Source organism: Martes martes (assembly GCF_963455335.1).
Source record: "Martes martes genome assembly, chromosome: 1".
In the NCBI taxonomy this organism is placed as follows: Eukaryota; Metazoa; Chordata; class Mammalia; order Carnivora; family Mustelidae; genus Martes; species Martes martes.
Genome location: NC_137888.1, coordinates 132,426,120 through 132,444,375, shown reverse-complemented (window position 1 = coordinate 132,444,375; position 18,256 = coordinate 132,426,120). Strand labels below are relative to the sequence as shown.

At 34.2% G+C, this 18,256-nt stretch overlaps 1 protein-coding gene across 4 annotated transcripts in view; it reads left to right on the top strand.

Moving 5' to 3' along the window:
- The window catches only part of TBC1D5 (TBC1 domain family member 5), a 543,265-nt gene that overhangs the window by 338,579 nt on the left and 186,430 nt on the right, over positions 1 to 18,256 (top strand). For all 4 annotated transcript variants that reach the window (XM_080807878.1, XM_080807881.1, XM_080807879.1 and 1 more), the window contains one exon: positions 4,557 to 4,729. In XM_080807878.1, coding sequence (XP_080664004.1) covers positions 4,557 to 4,729 — 173 coding nt within the window. The remainder of the gene's footprint in view (positions 1 to 4,556; positions 4,730 to 18,256) is intronic.

Here is an 18,256-nt window from a genome sequence, read left to right as displayed (position 1 = left end):
AATTTATTTTATATTGGTATAATTGATTGCATTCTGCTTAGAAACCATATATTATTCTGTCACTTTATTCCATCTCTTAAAAAATGAAATGGATAACTAATGTGTTTTATGCCTTTGGTCTAGATCAGGGCAGACTACTGCCTGCAGGCCAATTTGGCCTGCCAGCTGTTTTTATACAGCTTGGGAATTAAGCATGGCTTTTACATTATTAAATGGCTGAAAAACTATGAAAAGAAGAATAATATTTTGTGGCATATGAAAATTATATGGAATTCAAATTTCCATGTTCATAAAAAAGTTTTATTGGGAAATAGCCATGCCTGTTTGTTTCCTTATTGTCTATTGTGGCTTGCTCATTATAATGGCTCATTACAAAGTTAAGTAGTTTCAGCACAAACTATATGACCTATAAAGCCTAAAATATTTACTGTCTGGCCTTTACAGAGAAAATTTGCTAATCTTCAACCTAGGTGATAAAGTCTTTAGTAATATATCAACATGTTACATTCGGTAAGGGTTATTAGAGGTGAAACTTATAAGCATTTTTGATGAACTGCCATGTTGTAGAACAATTACTTTATATTTGTTCTTGGTAGGAGATTTGATGAAGTCATAGACTTATGTGAAAAATCAAAATTTTGAGCAAAAAGTATTTGAATATATTTAAATAAAAACTTGATCTTTTTATGCAGTGGTCATTTTGTATTTTATAACTGATTCACAGTATCTACAAAAGCGAATGATAAAGATGTGAGCGTTACTACTTTTCAGTTTTACCCATTCATGTTGATATCACTGAGTCAAGTTCCTGAAAATGGCTAAGACAACATAAAAAAGGATATTTATTCATTTTATCAAGAAAAAACACATAGATGTGACCTCTGAACATTTATGTTACTTGCATATATCAATGAATAATACATTTCTATAAAGCATATGTAGTGAATCCCTCTTTCATCCTCCTCTTTTTAATCTATGTCTTGATTCTATCACCTTTCTTAAAAGAAGTTTGAGAAATGAATGTACTACTCTCTTTAAGTTCTCCTAGTTCCCTTGACAATTCAGTTCTATCACTGTGCGTGCTGCCTAGGTCAGCAGACATCCTTCCCATAATAAGACTTTCTTCATGAAGAAAGCAGTGTGTTGCTTTACATAATGGTGTAGAATTATCTCACTGAATCCTTTTAACAGTTTGTGGACTGGCACTAACCTGTAGAGTACATTTTGAGTACCACTTAATAAATGGTTAGGAAGATTGCTAGTTTTATTGGGACTTGTAACCATCCCATATGGTAATATTTGTTAAATGCAAATAGCATTTTTATGATAAATCCTGAAGATAAGGAATATCTTATATTAACTTTAAAATTTTCTCTTTTGGTTTCATCATTAGATAAGCTGTTTACCATTTAAGTGATCATGAACCTTACTTGTGAGTTTCTTAAATTTAAGCAATTTTGTTGTAAGTATTCTGAGCACAGGGGAAATCTTTTCAAACTACAGTTTATGTAAGTCTGTAGTTCTTAAGCTACACATGAGTCTCCATTCAGTATTTGATAAATGAACCACATAGGCTGTTGATTTAGTGACAACTCATTCTCTTCAACCTGGAAATGGATTACATGATTTCATTAAATTAAACCTTTTTAACAGGTTAATTTAGAATTAGGTCTCTCCAAAGTCAGTGATTGTATCTTTACAGAAGTGTGTTTATTCAAGACCCTTAGAAGATGACTAGGTGTAGTGATCTGTTTCCCACATGGTTGTTAGAAACCCTACCTGAGCTCAGTGCCTTCATGCCACAGACTATGGTATTCAGCCGCACAACGTTCTTCAGTAAAGAAAAACTACATAACTAAAATAAGCAAAAAGTTGAGTTGTTCATTTTTAAAGGAAAGTTGGCTTCAGAGTAAACACTGTCTCTTGAAAGTGAATGGTGTCTTACAGTTAACATGAACTCCCCCAAATTATTTTAATATCAGTAGGAAAAAATTTGAGCAAGAATTAAATTTTTTTTTTTAATTACAGCATCCTGTCATTTGAAGAGAATACTTGATATTATAAGATCAGAAAATGGTATCCTGGTTTTACTATTTTTATAATAAATGACCACAACGCAGAGGTATCTTTTTCTCCTATCTATACAAATTAGCAGAAACTAATTGAGCCATAAAAAATCAGTATGGTCTTACATTCCTCAGACCTGAAGATGCTGGTGTAGACACTGTAGCAAGTACTAAGGACTACATCTCTTTTTAAGACTTTATATCCTGGAAAGATAGATGGAACCTCTTCCAGCAAAGTTTTCCTAATGTTAACACATGCCCCTCCTCTGCTCTTTCTTTCTATGAGCCTGATTAGTCATTGATCTTATGTGGATTTCTACGTTTTTTTCTGTATGGTCTTCCTCTCCAGACTACAATGGCAAGAGCTTTACTTTCTTTATTTTGTGCCCCTGAATGTGGTCCAGTGATGATAAGATGATGTTCCTTTTAGAGATCTCATGGTTTAGGAACCAGAGAAGTAGAAAAAGGTACTGTAGTAGTAAAGGAGAAGATGATGAAATAGGACCTGACACTTGAGCCAGATCTTTAAGAACACTGGGAAGCTCCTCTAGGAAGCTTTAACTGGGAAGTTAAAGAATGGCATCCCCAGGATCTCTGGAAGCACAGTAAGAGTAGAGACTGACCAGATAATGAAAGACCTTATAGACCTAGCTCAAGAATTTGTGTTTTGTTGGGGTGCCTGGGTGGCTCAGTGGGTTAAAAGCCTCTGTTAGCTCAGGTCATGATCCCAGGATCCTGGGATCGAGCCCCACATCGGGCTCTCTGCTCAGCAGGGAGCCTACTTCCTCCTCTCTCTCTGCCTGCCTCTCTGCCTACTTGTGATCTCTGTCTGTCAAATAAATAAATAAAATCTTTAAAAAAAATAATTTGTCTTTTGTTTTTGTTTTTGTTTTTGTTTTTCCTGTGGGAGCCATTAAAAAGTTTTAAGGAGGGCAATGACATAATTTAATACCTGTTTTAGATGAATCACCAGGCATTTTGGAAGCTAGATTTAAAAGCAGACTAAATTAAGGGCAGTAAGACCAGTTAGGAGGAAAGAAATGATTGGGACCCCAAATCAGGTTATAACAGTAGAGCTATAGGAGAGAAGACATACATAGTAAGAGTCTCCTGAGTGGTTCTGAGGAGCTAAAATTGGCAAAGTGTGTGTTGTTATTGGAGGATGGGTTGAGGTAGGCATGAGGAAAGGCTGAACATGTTTTTGAGCAGAAGGTGATAAGCTCAGTAGTGGGTCTGCTGAATTGGAGACCCTTTTGTAACCCAGGATTCCTTGCCAACATATGAATGTATGAGAGAGAACCCAGGAAGGTTCTAGGTTATGGATACAGATTTGGAAGTCTTTGGCAAATGGGTGTTGGTTGAAGTACTGTGTATGAGTAAGATCACTCAGGGAATCACATGCAAGTAGAGAATTAAACTAGGACCAGACCTCTATGAAAAAGCAGCATTTGCAAAGCAGAAACAAAAATTTGAGCTAGAGAAGTTGAGTGAGGGAGTGGCAGGCAGTCATCAGAGAATGATGCTATAAATCTCAAGACTGGAGAGAGGTAGAAATTGAGGACTCAACATAAGAAAGGTTAGACATAGGGACGCCTGGGTATCTCAGTCAGTTAAGTGTCTGCCTTTGGCTCAGGTCATGACCTTGGGGTACTGAGATGGAGTCCCAGGACTCCTTGCTCAGCGGAGAGCCTGCTTCTCTCTTCCTGCTGCTCCCCCTGTTTGTTCTTCTTGGTCTCTCCCTCTGTCACCTCCCCCTCTCTCTGACAAGTAAAAAAATAAAATCTTGGACATCATATTAGGGGAAATCATCAGACTTGAGATGGTGGTTGAAGTTTACATTAAAGCATTACAAGCAGTACAGGTGCATCTTTCTTAATGTGGGATTTGGAAGGGGAGGAAGGAAAGTTGTAGTTAGCCTACATAGATTTTTTTTTTTTTTTAACTCAGCTGTACTTTTGGTCTGGAGAGTTTAAAAATCTTCCTACTCAGCTATTTAAATTGATCAAAGGACAGAAAATATCTTCTTTTCTAATACTAGTTTCCTTTATTTCCTGCCTTTTTTTTATAGTTTTGAGAGCTCAACGTAAAACAGTAAAACAGTTTTCATTTCTTGTTTTTCGTGTTTAGATTTTATGTCACAAGAAATATCTTATCAGAATCATTCCATTTAGGTCCCATGGCTGATTAGACCAACTAACTATAGACAAGTAGAATAGCAGCTACCACTACCTCCAGCAAAAATTATCTTGAAATACTTAATATCACCAGACAAACTGGTCAAGGGAATAAGGTAGGAAATATTTCAGAAGACAGTTTCTGGCCTTTATTTTATGAGCACAATCATCTGTATGATGATCAGCATATGATTCCACAATTTAAGCATTTGTCATGAGATGATTAAAGTAGTTACTGGTTATTCAAGAATGATGTCCACACACTTGTTCATTTCATATTGAAATAACACATTGCTCCACTTTTTTCTCTTTTTAGGGGAAAGAAACACTGATGACTCCCATTCCCTTTGCTAGACCACAGGATTTGGGGCCAACAATTGCTATTGTTACTAAAGTCAACCAGATCCAGGATCATCTACTGAAGAAGCATGATATTGAGCTTTATATGCACTTGAACAGACTAGAAATCGCACCACAGATATATGGGTTGTAAGTACCAAAGTTTAAGTTTCAGCTGTATCTAATTATGACTTAGGGTGGTTTCTGTATGTCTCAGATCCACAGAAGTAAGACCAGAACTGTTTCAGCTCCATTTCATTTCATATGTCTTATGTGCCAGGCTCTGTGTTACTATTTTCACATAATCATATTTCGTCTCATACTCACACCAATCCTGTTAATTGAGTGTTGTACAGGGGAAGAAACTAAGCCTAACTGTGCATTTAGACATATTAAATAGTGAAGTCATAATTCAGATTTAGGTGGGATTGGCTCCATAATCTGCAGAGCCCAGCACAAAATAAAAATGAACGTCCCCTGTGAAAAAAAATTAGTAAGAATTTCAAGATGACAGCAGCAGATCATTAAGCCAAGCATTCTAAGAAGTTCAGGGTCACACAGATCATACACACATGAAACCAGCCTCAAACCTAAACAAACCTGTAGGATACTCATGTTCTTTCCATTTTTTTGGGAAGTGCATTTCTAAAAGTAAGATAAATGTCCCTCACAGTGAACATAATGTGGTAATCATCTTCAGCCATGTAACTTCTGTAGCATGCTGTAGCAGAAGAAAAGGGAGCCAGTCACTCCTCAGATATGTGTGTCTGTTTGTATGTGTACTTATTCAGTGGCTTAATAGGGTGGGTAGGAAAATTAGAAAGATTACAGTTTTAATAAATATGGATTAATTGTGTAGCACTACAGATATTAAAAGGATCCTTTATATTGAAGCAGTAGAACATTTATAGCTAGTGCTGGGCAGTTCCTTGGTAGATGTTTTCTGCAATTTCATCCCTCAGATAGAACATGGAAAACTAAGAAGATATTATTAAGATATATATAATAGATGCTCAGTAAATATGAATTCATTATTTGAATTACAGAGAATTTCAAACAAGTTAAAGGTTTCAGACCAGAGCAGAGGCTATTTATTTATCCCAAAGAAAAGAATATCAATGAGTGTTTTCTTTATATTCTCATGTGAAAGAGTCTTTCACTAATTATAACTCAGCTTTCTATCTTCTTTGGAAGCCCTGAACTGTGAGTAAAGGTGCTTGCTTTTCGGTTTTAATGGTGCTTATTTTCATTTCTGTGACTTAAGCTTGACTTCATCATTGAGAGCAGCTCCATCATTCCCACTGGAAATGAGAAAGTTGTGGGTAACATGGGTATTGGGCAGTACTGCAACTTCTTAATGAATCATCATTTACACTTGAAAGTCTGGCTAATGTGTTTGTGATTATAGATATAAAAATTTACTTTAAAACAGATAGGGCAAGGTCAGGAGATGAAGTCTGTATTCCTCTCCATTGTGCACTCAAAGAAGTGATTTATTCAAATAGAAAAACCCATTTTACACCCTCAAAAATTGTTTACTAAACTCTAGACATTGTTCTTAGATATTGGAGAAAGAAATTAATGTTGGGCGTATTTATCATTTCTTTGAAATGCTTTATTGTTTATTACCTCTTTGAGCTGGTGCTTTACATTGCAGTGGTGGTGGCACTGACTCGGGTAAGATGATTTATAAACCATTGTGTTCCAGTTTCCTTTTTAGACATTAGTTTCCATCAGCTTTCTCTTCATCATAATGATTCATAGGGCTTTTTTGACATCCCACCAGCACCTTCCCAATAAAATTCCATGATCCATGAAATAATCACTCTTAATCCTTGCAACTTTATTTTTCAGCAGTACTAACAATAACAGGGCTCGCAGTAACCATAGCTGACTCAGTTATCCCATTATTTTAGTATAGAATCTCCTCTGCATTAACTAAAAATATACATTTTTTTTTTCATCTTTGAGGAAGTCATTCATTCTCTTAATTGGTCTCTACTATAGTGTAAGGAGTTTACTCCATTTACTAAATCTGATTGTTTTATTTCTATTTGTGGGATACATGTAGTCAAATTTTCCTTTGTCTTTATGCTACCTTCAGTTGTACAACTCATCTGTATATTTCCTATTGATGACTTTTAGAGTCTTTGGGGGCCAGAGAAAAATATGAGTATAATATGAAATAGCAGTTAGAAGCACAGGCTTTGAAATGAAGTAGATCTGTTTAACCACTTTGATCCTTGGTTTCTTCATTTGTGAAATGAAGATTAAATGTAATGGTACCTACTTCTTAGGGTGCTGATGAGAATTCAGTTATAATATGCAAAAATCATAGTGCTCAGTATGTAGTAAGCATTCAAGATATGTTTGGCAGTACTTTTGTTATCATTATCTGGCATTACCATTACTCAATTAAGATGTCATGGCTTTGTGAATATGATGTAGTATGTGTTTCATGAACCTTTCCACCTCTGGCTTCTTGTGTTTTCTTCACCAAAGCGTTTGAGCTTCTACTTATGTGGAAACACAACAGCTGTCTTTTAGACCAGTGCTTCTAACTAGACAGTGTAGAAGCTGAAGAGTAAACTTCTATAGAAGTTTGTCACAATAATTTTGTGTTCTTAAATCTAAAAAAATATTGTAGGTTTGTACCTCATGAAAATGAATTGAAATATCATGCTTGGTTTTACGTCATACAAGTAATATTCATCTAAATAATTGCTGATGCTACTATCCATTCCTGCTGGAAGAAAGTTGGTAATTTAGGCTGACATTCAATATTAATATTTAAAAACAATAAGCTTGCATTTTGAGTACTTTATCCTCAAGTGGACAAATATAAAGTAATCAATTTTCAGTTGATAAAAGTTACTCTTTAGGATGACATCAGAATCCATAACTTCCACCATCTAAAATGTGCTTTTGTATTCCAGCTGTTTTCTTACAGAATTTAAATTTTCAAACAAGTATTTTCTTACATACCAAAATACTGTAACAAAATTAGAAAACAATATGATAAAAATGTCAGTAATGAATGTGTCAGTGGTAAGTATTATCAGTACTAACAATTTGTGTAGAATGGGAAGTAAATCATAAATATGTGTTTATTACATGTGAAGAAAGTGATAGCAAAATGAAATTATAATCCTGTTGACTCCAGGTTTCATATTCTAGTCACTCTTCAGCAGTTGCATGGTACATTAAAATTTATTTAAATCTGCTTTGTAGAGGCTCCTGGGTGACTCAGTTGGTTAAGAATCGGACTCTTGATTTCGGTTCAGGTCATGACTTCAGGGTCTTGGGATGGAGCCCCTAGTCGGTCTCTGCACTCAGTATGAAGTCCACTGGAGATTCTCTCTCTCTCCCTCTACCCCTCTCCCTGCTCATATGCATATGGGCTCTCTCTTGCTTTTTCTCTAAAATAAATAAATAATTCTTTTTAAAAAACCTGCATTATGATATAGTTGTATTATCACTAAGGGAAAGATTTGTAATTACTCCATTTTTAAAAATAGTTTTTGTTCTGGTTATTGTAAGAAACTATATGTAGAAGTGTCCTGATATGACAGATATGCCATATGCAAACTATTTGTTATATTTTGGTAATAAATTTATTTAACAAAATTAGAATTAGTATAAAAATATTAATTGTACTAACATTGGCTAAAGTCATTCCAAATTAGCTTATCTTAATTTTAAATAAATTGATGATATTTATCTTGAAATATGGGAATAATTACCCATGAGATCTTGTATATTATATGATAATTTGCTTATTAATGCTGTTATTTTATGTACTTGAGTACATTATCCCCTGGATAATTATAGCTGGTTTTTCTCTTACAAAATGTTAAATCAATCAACCTGCTGTTTAGTTTAAACAAAATTAATTTGAAGTTAAATGTTCAATTCCATGTAAGTGATATTATAAAATAATATTTTCTGAAGGTAATTTATACTGTGTTTTTCATTAACTTTATGAAAGATTACTCCTGTTGCACTTCAAAGTTTCTCTTGCTTTAATTCAAATATTTTGAGTTGTCATTTGTTTGCCAATTATTAATGGGTATTAGACTTATAAAAAATTAAGTTCCATAGGGGCCTGTCAATGCATACTGACTAATATCCAAAGTAAACATTGGCTATATTATTTCCAACTTTCCAAGGTAATTCCCAAGAGTTGCTTTTTTTGGCATTTTCATTTTTAGTATGAGAATAAGAATGTCCTGTGTTTCATCACTTATGGGTTATTTTTGTGCAAAAGCCTCTAAAATACAGTGTTACAGTTCCATCCCTGAGTATGTATTTATTTGAGTCCTAAAGACTCTTAATCACAAGAGATTCAAGTATACAGATTGAATACCATTTTCATTTAGTACCATAATACTGTTTTACAGAGAGACCAAAAATTAAAGTTTAAAAAGAACAATTTTTGCTAGGCCAGAGTAACTGTGTTTTATTATCACCCTTAAATATATTGAACCTGTATATTTTCAACTACATTTTATACTTTGATATAAATAGAGTACATAATAAGCATCTGTGGGATATGCAATTAATGTCACTTTTGAGGAAAGACCCTCATAACACACTTGGGCTTTGGCATCCTTAAATTATGAACTCTTTACAACACTCATGGGATAAATTTCATATCTCCCAAATGTTTATTATACATCTTCCCTTATTTCCTGTTTTCTGGATTAGCAATTGTTTTGCTGTGGTGGTTTATAGTATTTAATTGGGAGGTTCTTCATTGTTGATTAATAATCTTGTAAATTTTGTGATATTTTAAAATATAGTATATTCTAACACATATCACAGTGTAATTATGTATGACTTCTAAGCTGTTAAACCTATATATGATGTATAAACATATGATAAAAAAAATCATTCTTAGCCATCAAAGTCAGTATAGCTACCCATCTTAAAAATTCTGTGTCTCAACAGTTTAAACAAATAGCTTTCTATTCTAAGCACAGCTAATGATTGAAATATTCTTTTCTTTTCGGTGAATGTTATGTTATACAGTAGATGTAAAAAGCATAATGAAGGACTACAAGGTCCAGTGATACCTGGTCTTACACTACTGAGTATTATGCCAGAATTACTCCCTTTGAAAAAAAATTTCTTTCACTTCTTTATGAAGAATTATCATGATTAAAAATTATGGGGAAGAATAATAAGTTATTTGATATAATAATCAATGCAGCTATAAAGTTTAAATTAATTAAATTAATTAAAATTATATATTTGCTTCTTCATTTGGAATATACCTATTTCAAGTGCTCAGTAGCCAGCCATATAGTGGCTAGTGGTTATTCTGTTGGACAGCATTGGTCTAGATCTTTTTTCTACAGTAAGGGGGGAGTGGGTGGTATTGAAACATAATGGTTTTCTGATATTTGTGATTTAGTACTATGCTAGTTGCATACTGGTAAGAGATTGAAGGGATACAAGTAAGAATGGGATAGTAGTGATTTGCTTAAAAAAGTAGTATCTTTGCTAAAAGAGATGATGGCAGTGAGGATAGAGATAAATGGAAAATTTGGAAAATACCAAGTTGCTAGAATTGTCAGGAATTGTAACTAATTGAATATGGGAGTGAGGGGGAGGGAAAAATCAAATATAATTTGGACAGCATGGGCAATGATGGTAAAAATCACAGGGATAATGAATGATAGGGAAAGAAATGCCAAAGAAAAGAGGAATTCAGTTACGGACGTGTTGAGTTTGGAGTATCCGAGGGACCAGGATATCCAGTAGAAAATTGAGTATTATGGTTCTGGAGCTTTGGAGAGAGATTTGACAGTACCAGTTTGATAGTCCACGTACCATATGATGCTAATTGAAGTTGCCAGTAAAGTGAGAGGAGAAGGACAAAGATTAAATTCTAAAGAATATCTACCACATGTAACTGATTTATGAGAATATAAAGCAGGAAGTGATTTGTTGTAATTGGCATTTAAAATAAATTACTGTAGTTTGTGTATTTGAGAGAGGCAAGACTGGAAACAAGGATACCAGTTAGGAGAGCTTTGCACTTGTTGGGTAGGAATTTGATAATAGCAGCGGAGGAGGGGCAATTTAAAGAAATACCCTTGAGAAAGCATCTGTGATTTGATAATAACCCAAAATGCTGTATGGTATTTGTGAGAGTGGGAGACATTGTGGATTGGAGGCACTACCATTTTAAAGCATCCAGCTACCCTGTTGGGCCATCCTTTTATTCATGTTCTCAAGTGGTTGCCCAATATGTATGCCACCAGAAATGACTAGCTCAACTTCTTTCTCCCTTGCCAGCAGCCTGAACCTCAGCTTATTTTCTGTCCTTCTACTTTGGAACTGACTATTCACTCTCCTTCATGACCATGAGTCATCAGGTATTATACCTACAGGATTTTTATCCTTTCCCTCTTTGCTTGTTTCTTTTTTAAGAAAAAAAAAATATACTGTTTTGACCCTTCTCCTCCAGCAGCCCTACTCATTTGGTCTTTCCTTCCACACTTCCACAAATAATGGTCTTCTCCAGATTCCATTTTCTACTGATTGACTGTCACAGTGGAGATGGTGTAAATGGTCTAAGTACAACAATTAAAAGATCGATATTAGCCGATTTTAAAATATGACCCAACTATATATGGTCTTCAAGAAATTCACTTTAAGGGGCGCCTGGGTGGCTCAGTGGGTTAAAGCCGCGCTGCCTTCGGCTCAGGTCATGATCCCAGCGTCCTGGGATCGAGCCCCGCATCAGGCTCTCTGCTCAGCAGGGAGCCTGCTTCCTCCCTTCTCTCTCTGTCTGCCTCTCTGCCTACTTGTGATCTGTCAAATAAATAAATAAAATCTTTAAAAAAAAAAAGAAAGAAAGAAATTCACTTTAAATGTAATGATATGGGCAGATTAAAAGGTTAGGAAAAGATGTATCATGCAAATATTAATCAAAAGAAAGCAGAAGTGGCTATATTAACATCGAATAAAGTAGATTTCAGAGCACAGAAAATTACCAGAAATAAAAAGGACATTACCTAGTGATAAAATGCTCAGTGCACCCAAAGGTGCATGCACAAAACAGCAGAGCTGCAAAATATGTAGACCAGAAACTGACAGAACTGAAAGGAGGGCTAGACAAATCCATGTTTATAGTTGGAGACTGTCAGTAATTAATAGAAAATAGCCAAGTATATAGAAGAACTCAACAACAGTATCATCCAACAAAATCTGAGTGACGGTTATGAAACACTTCATCCAATAATGGTATAATACACATTCTTTTCAAGTGTTCACAGAGCATATACCAAGATAGACTATATCCTAGGCCATGAAACAAACCTCAGCAAAATTAATGGAATTGAAATCATATAGAATGTGTTCTTTGATCACAATGGAATCAAGTTAGAAATAACGGAAAGATGATGGGAAATTTTACAAATGCTTAGAAACCAAACAGCACCCTTCTAATAATCCCTGCATTGAAAAGGGAGTCTCATGATAAATTTAAAAATTCCACTGAAGTGAATGAAGTGAAAATACATATCAGAATTTGTGGGACACAGCTAAAGCAGAGCCAAGTGGGAAGTTTATTGCACTAACTGGTTACATTAGAAAAAAGGAAAAGTCAAAATTGTAATAATCTAAGCTTCTGCCTCAAGAACCTAGAAAAAGAAGAGCAAAAGGAGGGCAAAAGCAAGCAGAAGGAAGGAATAAAGGTAAAAATTGAAGCCAATATAATTAAAAACAGTGCAACACTAAAGAAAAATGAAACAAAAATCGATTTCTTTGAAAAGATCAATGAATTTACTGTCTGACAAGAAAAGATAGGAAGAAAGTGGGTGTGGCTACAAAAGAACATAGGAAAGATCCTCTTGGTAATGGCATATTTCTATATTATGGCTGTATCAGTGGTTGTATATCCTGGTTGAGATATTGTCTCGTTTTACACGATGTTAAGGGAAGTAGGGATCACGGAATCTCTCTGTACTGTTTCTTACAACTGCATATGAATAATTACCTCAGAACAAAAAAGTATTGTTAGAATAATGTCGGTTGAGATGGCTCACTTTTGCCCTTCTTATAAATTGGGTTTTTTCCTTAGTACTGTGTTTTGAGAGTTCTTTATATACTCTAGATATGTGTCTGTTGTCAGATCTGTGATTCACAATATTATCTTCCAATCTGTGTCTTCTGTTTTCTTTTAAGTATTTTTCATAGAATAAAAATTTTTAATTTTGGTAAAATCCAGTTTATTAACTTTTTTATCAAACTTGATTTCGCATCATATCTAAGAGCCCTTCCCTTAACCCAAGTCAGAAGTATTAATTTTCTTCTGATTGTTTTATGGTTTTATGTATGATTCATCATGAGCTAATTTTTGTATAGTGTGAGAGATGCAGGTCAAGGTTATTTATTTTTGGTACATGGCTATTCAGTTATTCTAATATCATTGCTGAAAGATTACCCACTCTGCATTGAATTGCGTTAATACTTTTGTCAAAAATTAGTTGATTATCTGTGTGGTTTATTTCTGAACTCTCTTGTTTCATTGATTCCTATTTTTTTCTTCTGTATTTAATAGAACTTTCCAGTGAAACCATCTAGTTTGGTGGTCCTTGTTGAAAGGTTTTTAACTATGAATTCTTTTTTAGTACATACATGACTACTCATATCATTTATGTCTTTAGTGACTTAATAGCTTATGCTGTTCAAGGAATTGTCTTTTTCAATCTAAGGAGTCAAATTTCTGAGAGCAAAGTTTTGATTTCCTTATTATCCTTTTAATTTCTGTGGTGTCTATAGTTAATATATCAGTGTGTATGTGTGTGTTCCTGCTATGGACTATTTTTATGTTACCTCTTATTTGCATAGAAGTTTATCAACTTTATTAATGTTTTCAAAGAACCAGCTTTAGGTTTGATTGATTTCTCTCTTCCCTCTATTTTCACTTTCATTGGTTTTAGCTCTTACCTTAAAAGTTCCTACCTTCTGACTACTTTGGATTTATTTTGCTCTTCTCTTTTAAGTTACTGAAAGTGGAAGCCCAGATTAATGATTTCAGAATTAACTTTTATAATAGAAGAATTTCATACTATAAGTCTCCTTCTAAGCAGTGCTTTAGCTGCATCCCTGAAATTACCATGGTATATTTCATTTTTCTTCAGCTCAGGATATTTAAAAAGTCTTTTAAAGACTTCTTTTTTATACCATGGGTTATTTAGAAGTCTCTTACTTATTTTCCAAATATTTGGGGATTATCCTTTTTTGTTATTGTTGTTGTTATTTATTACCTGTTCCGTTATGGTTCAAGAACATACTTTTCATGATTTTTTAAAATTTTGTTAAAGCTCATTTTTTAGTCCTGATATGATCTATCTTGGTGAATATTCCATGTGCACATAAGAACAGTATTTATTCTCCTGTTACTGAGTATAATGTTCTATAAATGTCTTGGGTAATGTTCGTATTGATAATATTGTTCAGATCTTCTGTATATTTTCTTCTTTTGTTCCATTAATCACTGAGAGATGTGTTGATTCAGTTATAACTTTGAATTTCTCAGCTTATGAATCCAGAACTACTTTAGAATGACCTGACACCCAAGATTGAGAATTAACCACCCAGTGTTCTTACTTAACCCAATACAAGTGAGACAAGTGAGGCATGCAACTCAGTTTTGTTTGTTTCTGGGTTCTTTTTTGACATACAGGGGATATAATTTCAGTCATTTGTGTCGCTATGTCCAGAATTTATCATACAATTTTTAAATATAGTAGGGCTTATGAACTTTAAGAAACCAATCCAATATGAAATCCTGGCATATTGTAGCTAAAAGGACTGTAACTAATATATTTGGAAATGCGGTGTTTAACATAGACCAGGATTTTTTTCTCTCTTAAAATTCTGCACATAGTTTCTTCCGCTTAAATGGTTTCTTCCCTTAGTGTTTTGGAGCTTGGTAGATATATTGGACTAGTGAAAACAGCTAAAAAACAAATGGTGGCATTTTCATTTAATATATTTGAATGGTTCTAAATGCTTCCAAAATACAGGCAGACCTCATTTTATTGTGCTTGACTTTATTGCACTTTGAAGATATTGTGTTGTTTTACAAATTGAAGATTCAAAACTTCAGTGGGGGTAAGTAACTACAGATGTGGTAGAAGTTCAAGAGAACTAGACTTAAGAATGGAGCCTGAAGACGGGACTGACTTGCTGCAATCTCATGTTAAAACTAACAGATGAGGAGTCACTTCTTATGAATGAGCAAAGAAAGCAGTTTCTTGAGGTGAAATCTAGTCCTGGTGAAAATGCTGGGAAGACTGTTCGGATGAGAACGAAAGATTTAGAATACCACATAAACTCAGTCGATAAAGCAGTGGCAGGGTTGGAGAGGTTTGACTCCACCTTTGAAACAAGTTCTACTGTGGGTAAAATGCTATCAAACGGAAAAAATCATGCTACAGAAAAAAATCATTTATGAAAGGAAGTCAAGTCATTCAGTGTCACAGACTTCATTGTTATCTTACTTTAAGAAATTGTCCCTGCCACCCTAACCTTCAGTAGCCATCCCTTCTGATCATCAGCAGCCATCAACATTCAGGCAGGACCCCCCATCAGCAAAAAACTTTTGACTTGATGAAAGCTCAGATGAGTTACCATTTTTTTAGCAATAAAGTATTTTTTAATTAAGTATATACGTTTTTTAGACATAATGCTAATGTACACTTAATAGACTATAGTATAAACACAACTTTTATATGCACCACTGGAAACTAAAGAATTAATTTGACTTGCTTTATTGCAGTAGTCTAGAACCAAATTCACAATGAGATATGCCTGTATCTATCTTCTAATAAGAAGTATTTACAGTGGGGACACCTAGGTAGCTCAGTCATTTAAGCGTCTGACTCTTGATTTCGGCTAAGGTCATAATCTCAGGGTCCTGAGATCGAGGCCCTCTTTGGTTCCATGCTCAGCAGGGAGTCTGTTTGAGATTTCTCTCTCCCTCTGCCCCTCCCCCCATCTCTATCTCCTTTTCTCTCTCTCTCTCTCTCTCTCTCAAATAAGTGTTTAATAAAAAAAAAAGTATTTACAGTGAATGTTAAAATGATTCCAAAATATACAGCATATGAGAAGTTTTTAATCACAAACTTTTTAGCTCTGCAACTAAGACCTTGTTTAAGTTGTATTTATTTATTAAAATATGTCATTTACTCAAGATGAATGTGTAATATATTTTCCAAAGTTTTGTGTAAGGATGTGGTTAAATTCACTTTTGAAATTTGTATTTCTGATTAAGAATTAAAGTGATTGAAACACAAGGTATACTATAGACACTTGAGAAATACTGATATGCTAAAGACTATAAGGTCACAATAGTTCCAGATAGAACATACCCCACAACCCCAGCAGTATTCTAGATAACTAAAAGTCATCCTTATCTTTCAGTTGTATATCTTAAACAAAGTGTTGTATTGTTTAAGATGATCCTGGATCATCTTCAGGTTACATCAGTATTCTCTAAATGAAGCCCAATAAAACTGTGACTTTACAATTGTTGTGATGTCTTTAAGTGAATGTAAGCATACAGGGAAAAAAATATTACCCCCAAAACTTTACACACATAAAATGCCATCTAATGAGGGTCATAAAAAAAGAAAACGTCATCAGAAATATGTCGTCAGAGTTGTTTTTAAATCACAGTGGGACAGTGCAATGTCTTCTTTAAGCCTTCTAGTTTAACAACAGAATGGTACAACTGTAAATCCTGTATTGCCTCAGAGTCTATTAGCCAGCCAGCAGAAATCGGTGAGATTAGAAGGGAAATAATTTTTTCCTCAAATCAACACTGTAAAGTCTAAAGCATGAAGGGGAAATTTTTAGAACATACTGAGAAATAATAGTTAAATGTGGATAAAAATCTTGGCGTTATTAACCTCTGTCTCATGTTCAGTTTCTCTCCCTCTTTTCTCATAGTTGGCTTCTTTATTTCTGGGTCTCCGAATGTTTTTCTGACTCTTTACTTCTTTTCATAACCACATAAGCCAGAGGCAAACTGAATATCAACAGCTAATTGCCCCTTAATAAGCTCTTTCCTATTGCCATATGGCAATTCATGTATGCTCTCATACTCCATTATTAAGTATACCTTGTAATTAACCTAACTTGTATCACTTATAGCAGTCATATTGTTTGTCTTTGATAGGTCTCTGGCCAGACTTAAACATCTACCTTTATTTCTTGACCTCTAGGGGCTCTGCCTAATATGTGTAAAATCTTTTGTAGAAACTATTAGTACTTGGGGCATCTGGGTGGCGCAGTGGGTTAAGCCTCTGCCTTCGGCTCAGATCCTGATCTCAGGGTCCTGGGATCGAGCCCCACATCTGGCTCTCTGCTCAACAGGGGGTCTGCTTCCCCTCTCTGCCTGCCTCTATCCCTACTTGTGATCTCTCTCTCTGTCAAATAAATAAATAAAATCTTTAAAAAAAAAACTATTAGTACTTGAAACAGGTGCATATAAATGTCATGCTTTCTGAAGAAGTGTTTCTTAACTAGCTTTTAAGATATTTAAGATTGCCAGTATGCATTTTTTGTGAAAATTCTCTTATTTTTCTGACTTCTGTGAAATTATTTTAAGGACAGTGGTTTACTATTACATAGATACAGTTTTATATGATCCATAATACCAAGATAGAATGCTGCCTTCCCACTATTAATTCTTCCCTGACTGAAATGTTACAGAAATGATGAGCTTGCTTAATGAAGAGGTCCTCTTCCAAGCTCATAATTTCATAAGATGCCCTTTGACAAAGGCTGCCGAGTCAATTAAGAAAATTCATCATTTATTATACTCTATTAAAAAGGATAAGAAATAGAGTTTTTCTACCACAAACTAAGAAAACCTTTTTTCTTCACTACTTGGGGATACAGATGATATACTGGTAGAGCGTGTTGCCTATTACTTCTTCCTTTTGCTTTTTATGTTTTTGGTTCTTCGTCATAGGTTTCTTTATTCCCTCAAATTATTTATTTTTGTATTTATAAATAGATTTGTACCAGAATTTAAGTGCAGGAAAAAAAACTATTTGTAATTCTGTTTGGCACACACATACACACACCCACACACACACACACACACACAATTTTGTTTCTAAAAATTTCTTCCCTTAAATTTGTTTTCTTTGTAAAAAAGTAATGCTTTGTTTTCACTTCAGTTATTATTTATTAGATATTTTTGCATGATTTCATAGATGACTTTTTTTAAACCAGTGTACTACTTCCAAAAGGCTTTTATTAGGACTTGAACTATAAATAGTGTGTAAAAAAAGTTAAATCTCTAGACTTTAAAAAACCCTAATTAGTCTTATTAAAATTAAAGTTTGTACTACATGGAATTTGTTGGAGAATATATGTTGGTTCTGGGTTACAATGAATGCTTGCAAAAGTCAAGTTAAAGTCACATTAAAAGTAATTCCTTTATAGGATTGTCACGTGGAGTTTCTATTTGCAAAGCACTTAAAACGGTGTCTGGCACACAGGAAATACTTTCTAAGTGTTCATTAAATTAAAAAATAATGATAAATCATAGCAAGGATCATAAAATTCTAGTTAAGACCTCATACCTCTAAATAATAATAAAAATGATGAATAATATTACTCCTTCAAATTGAAAATTAATGGGAA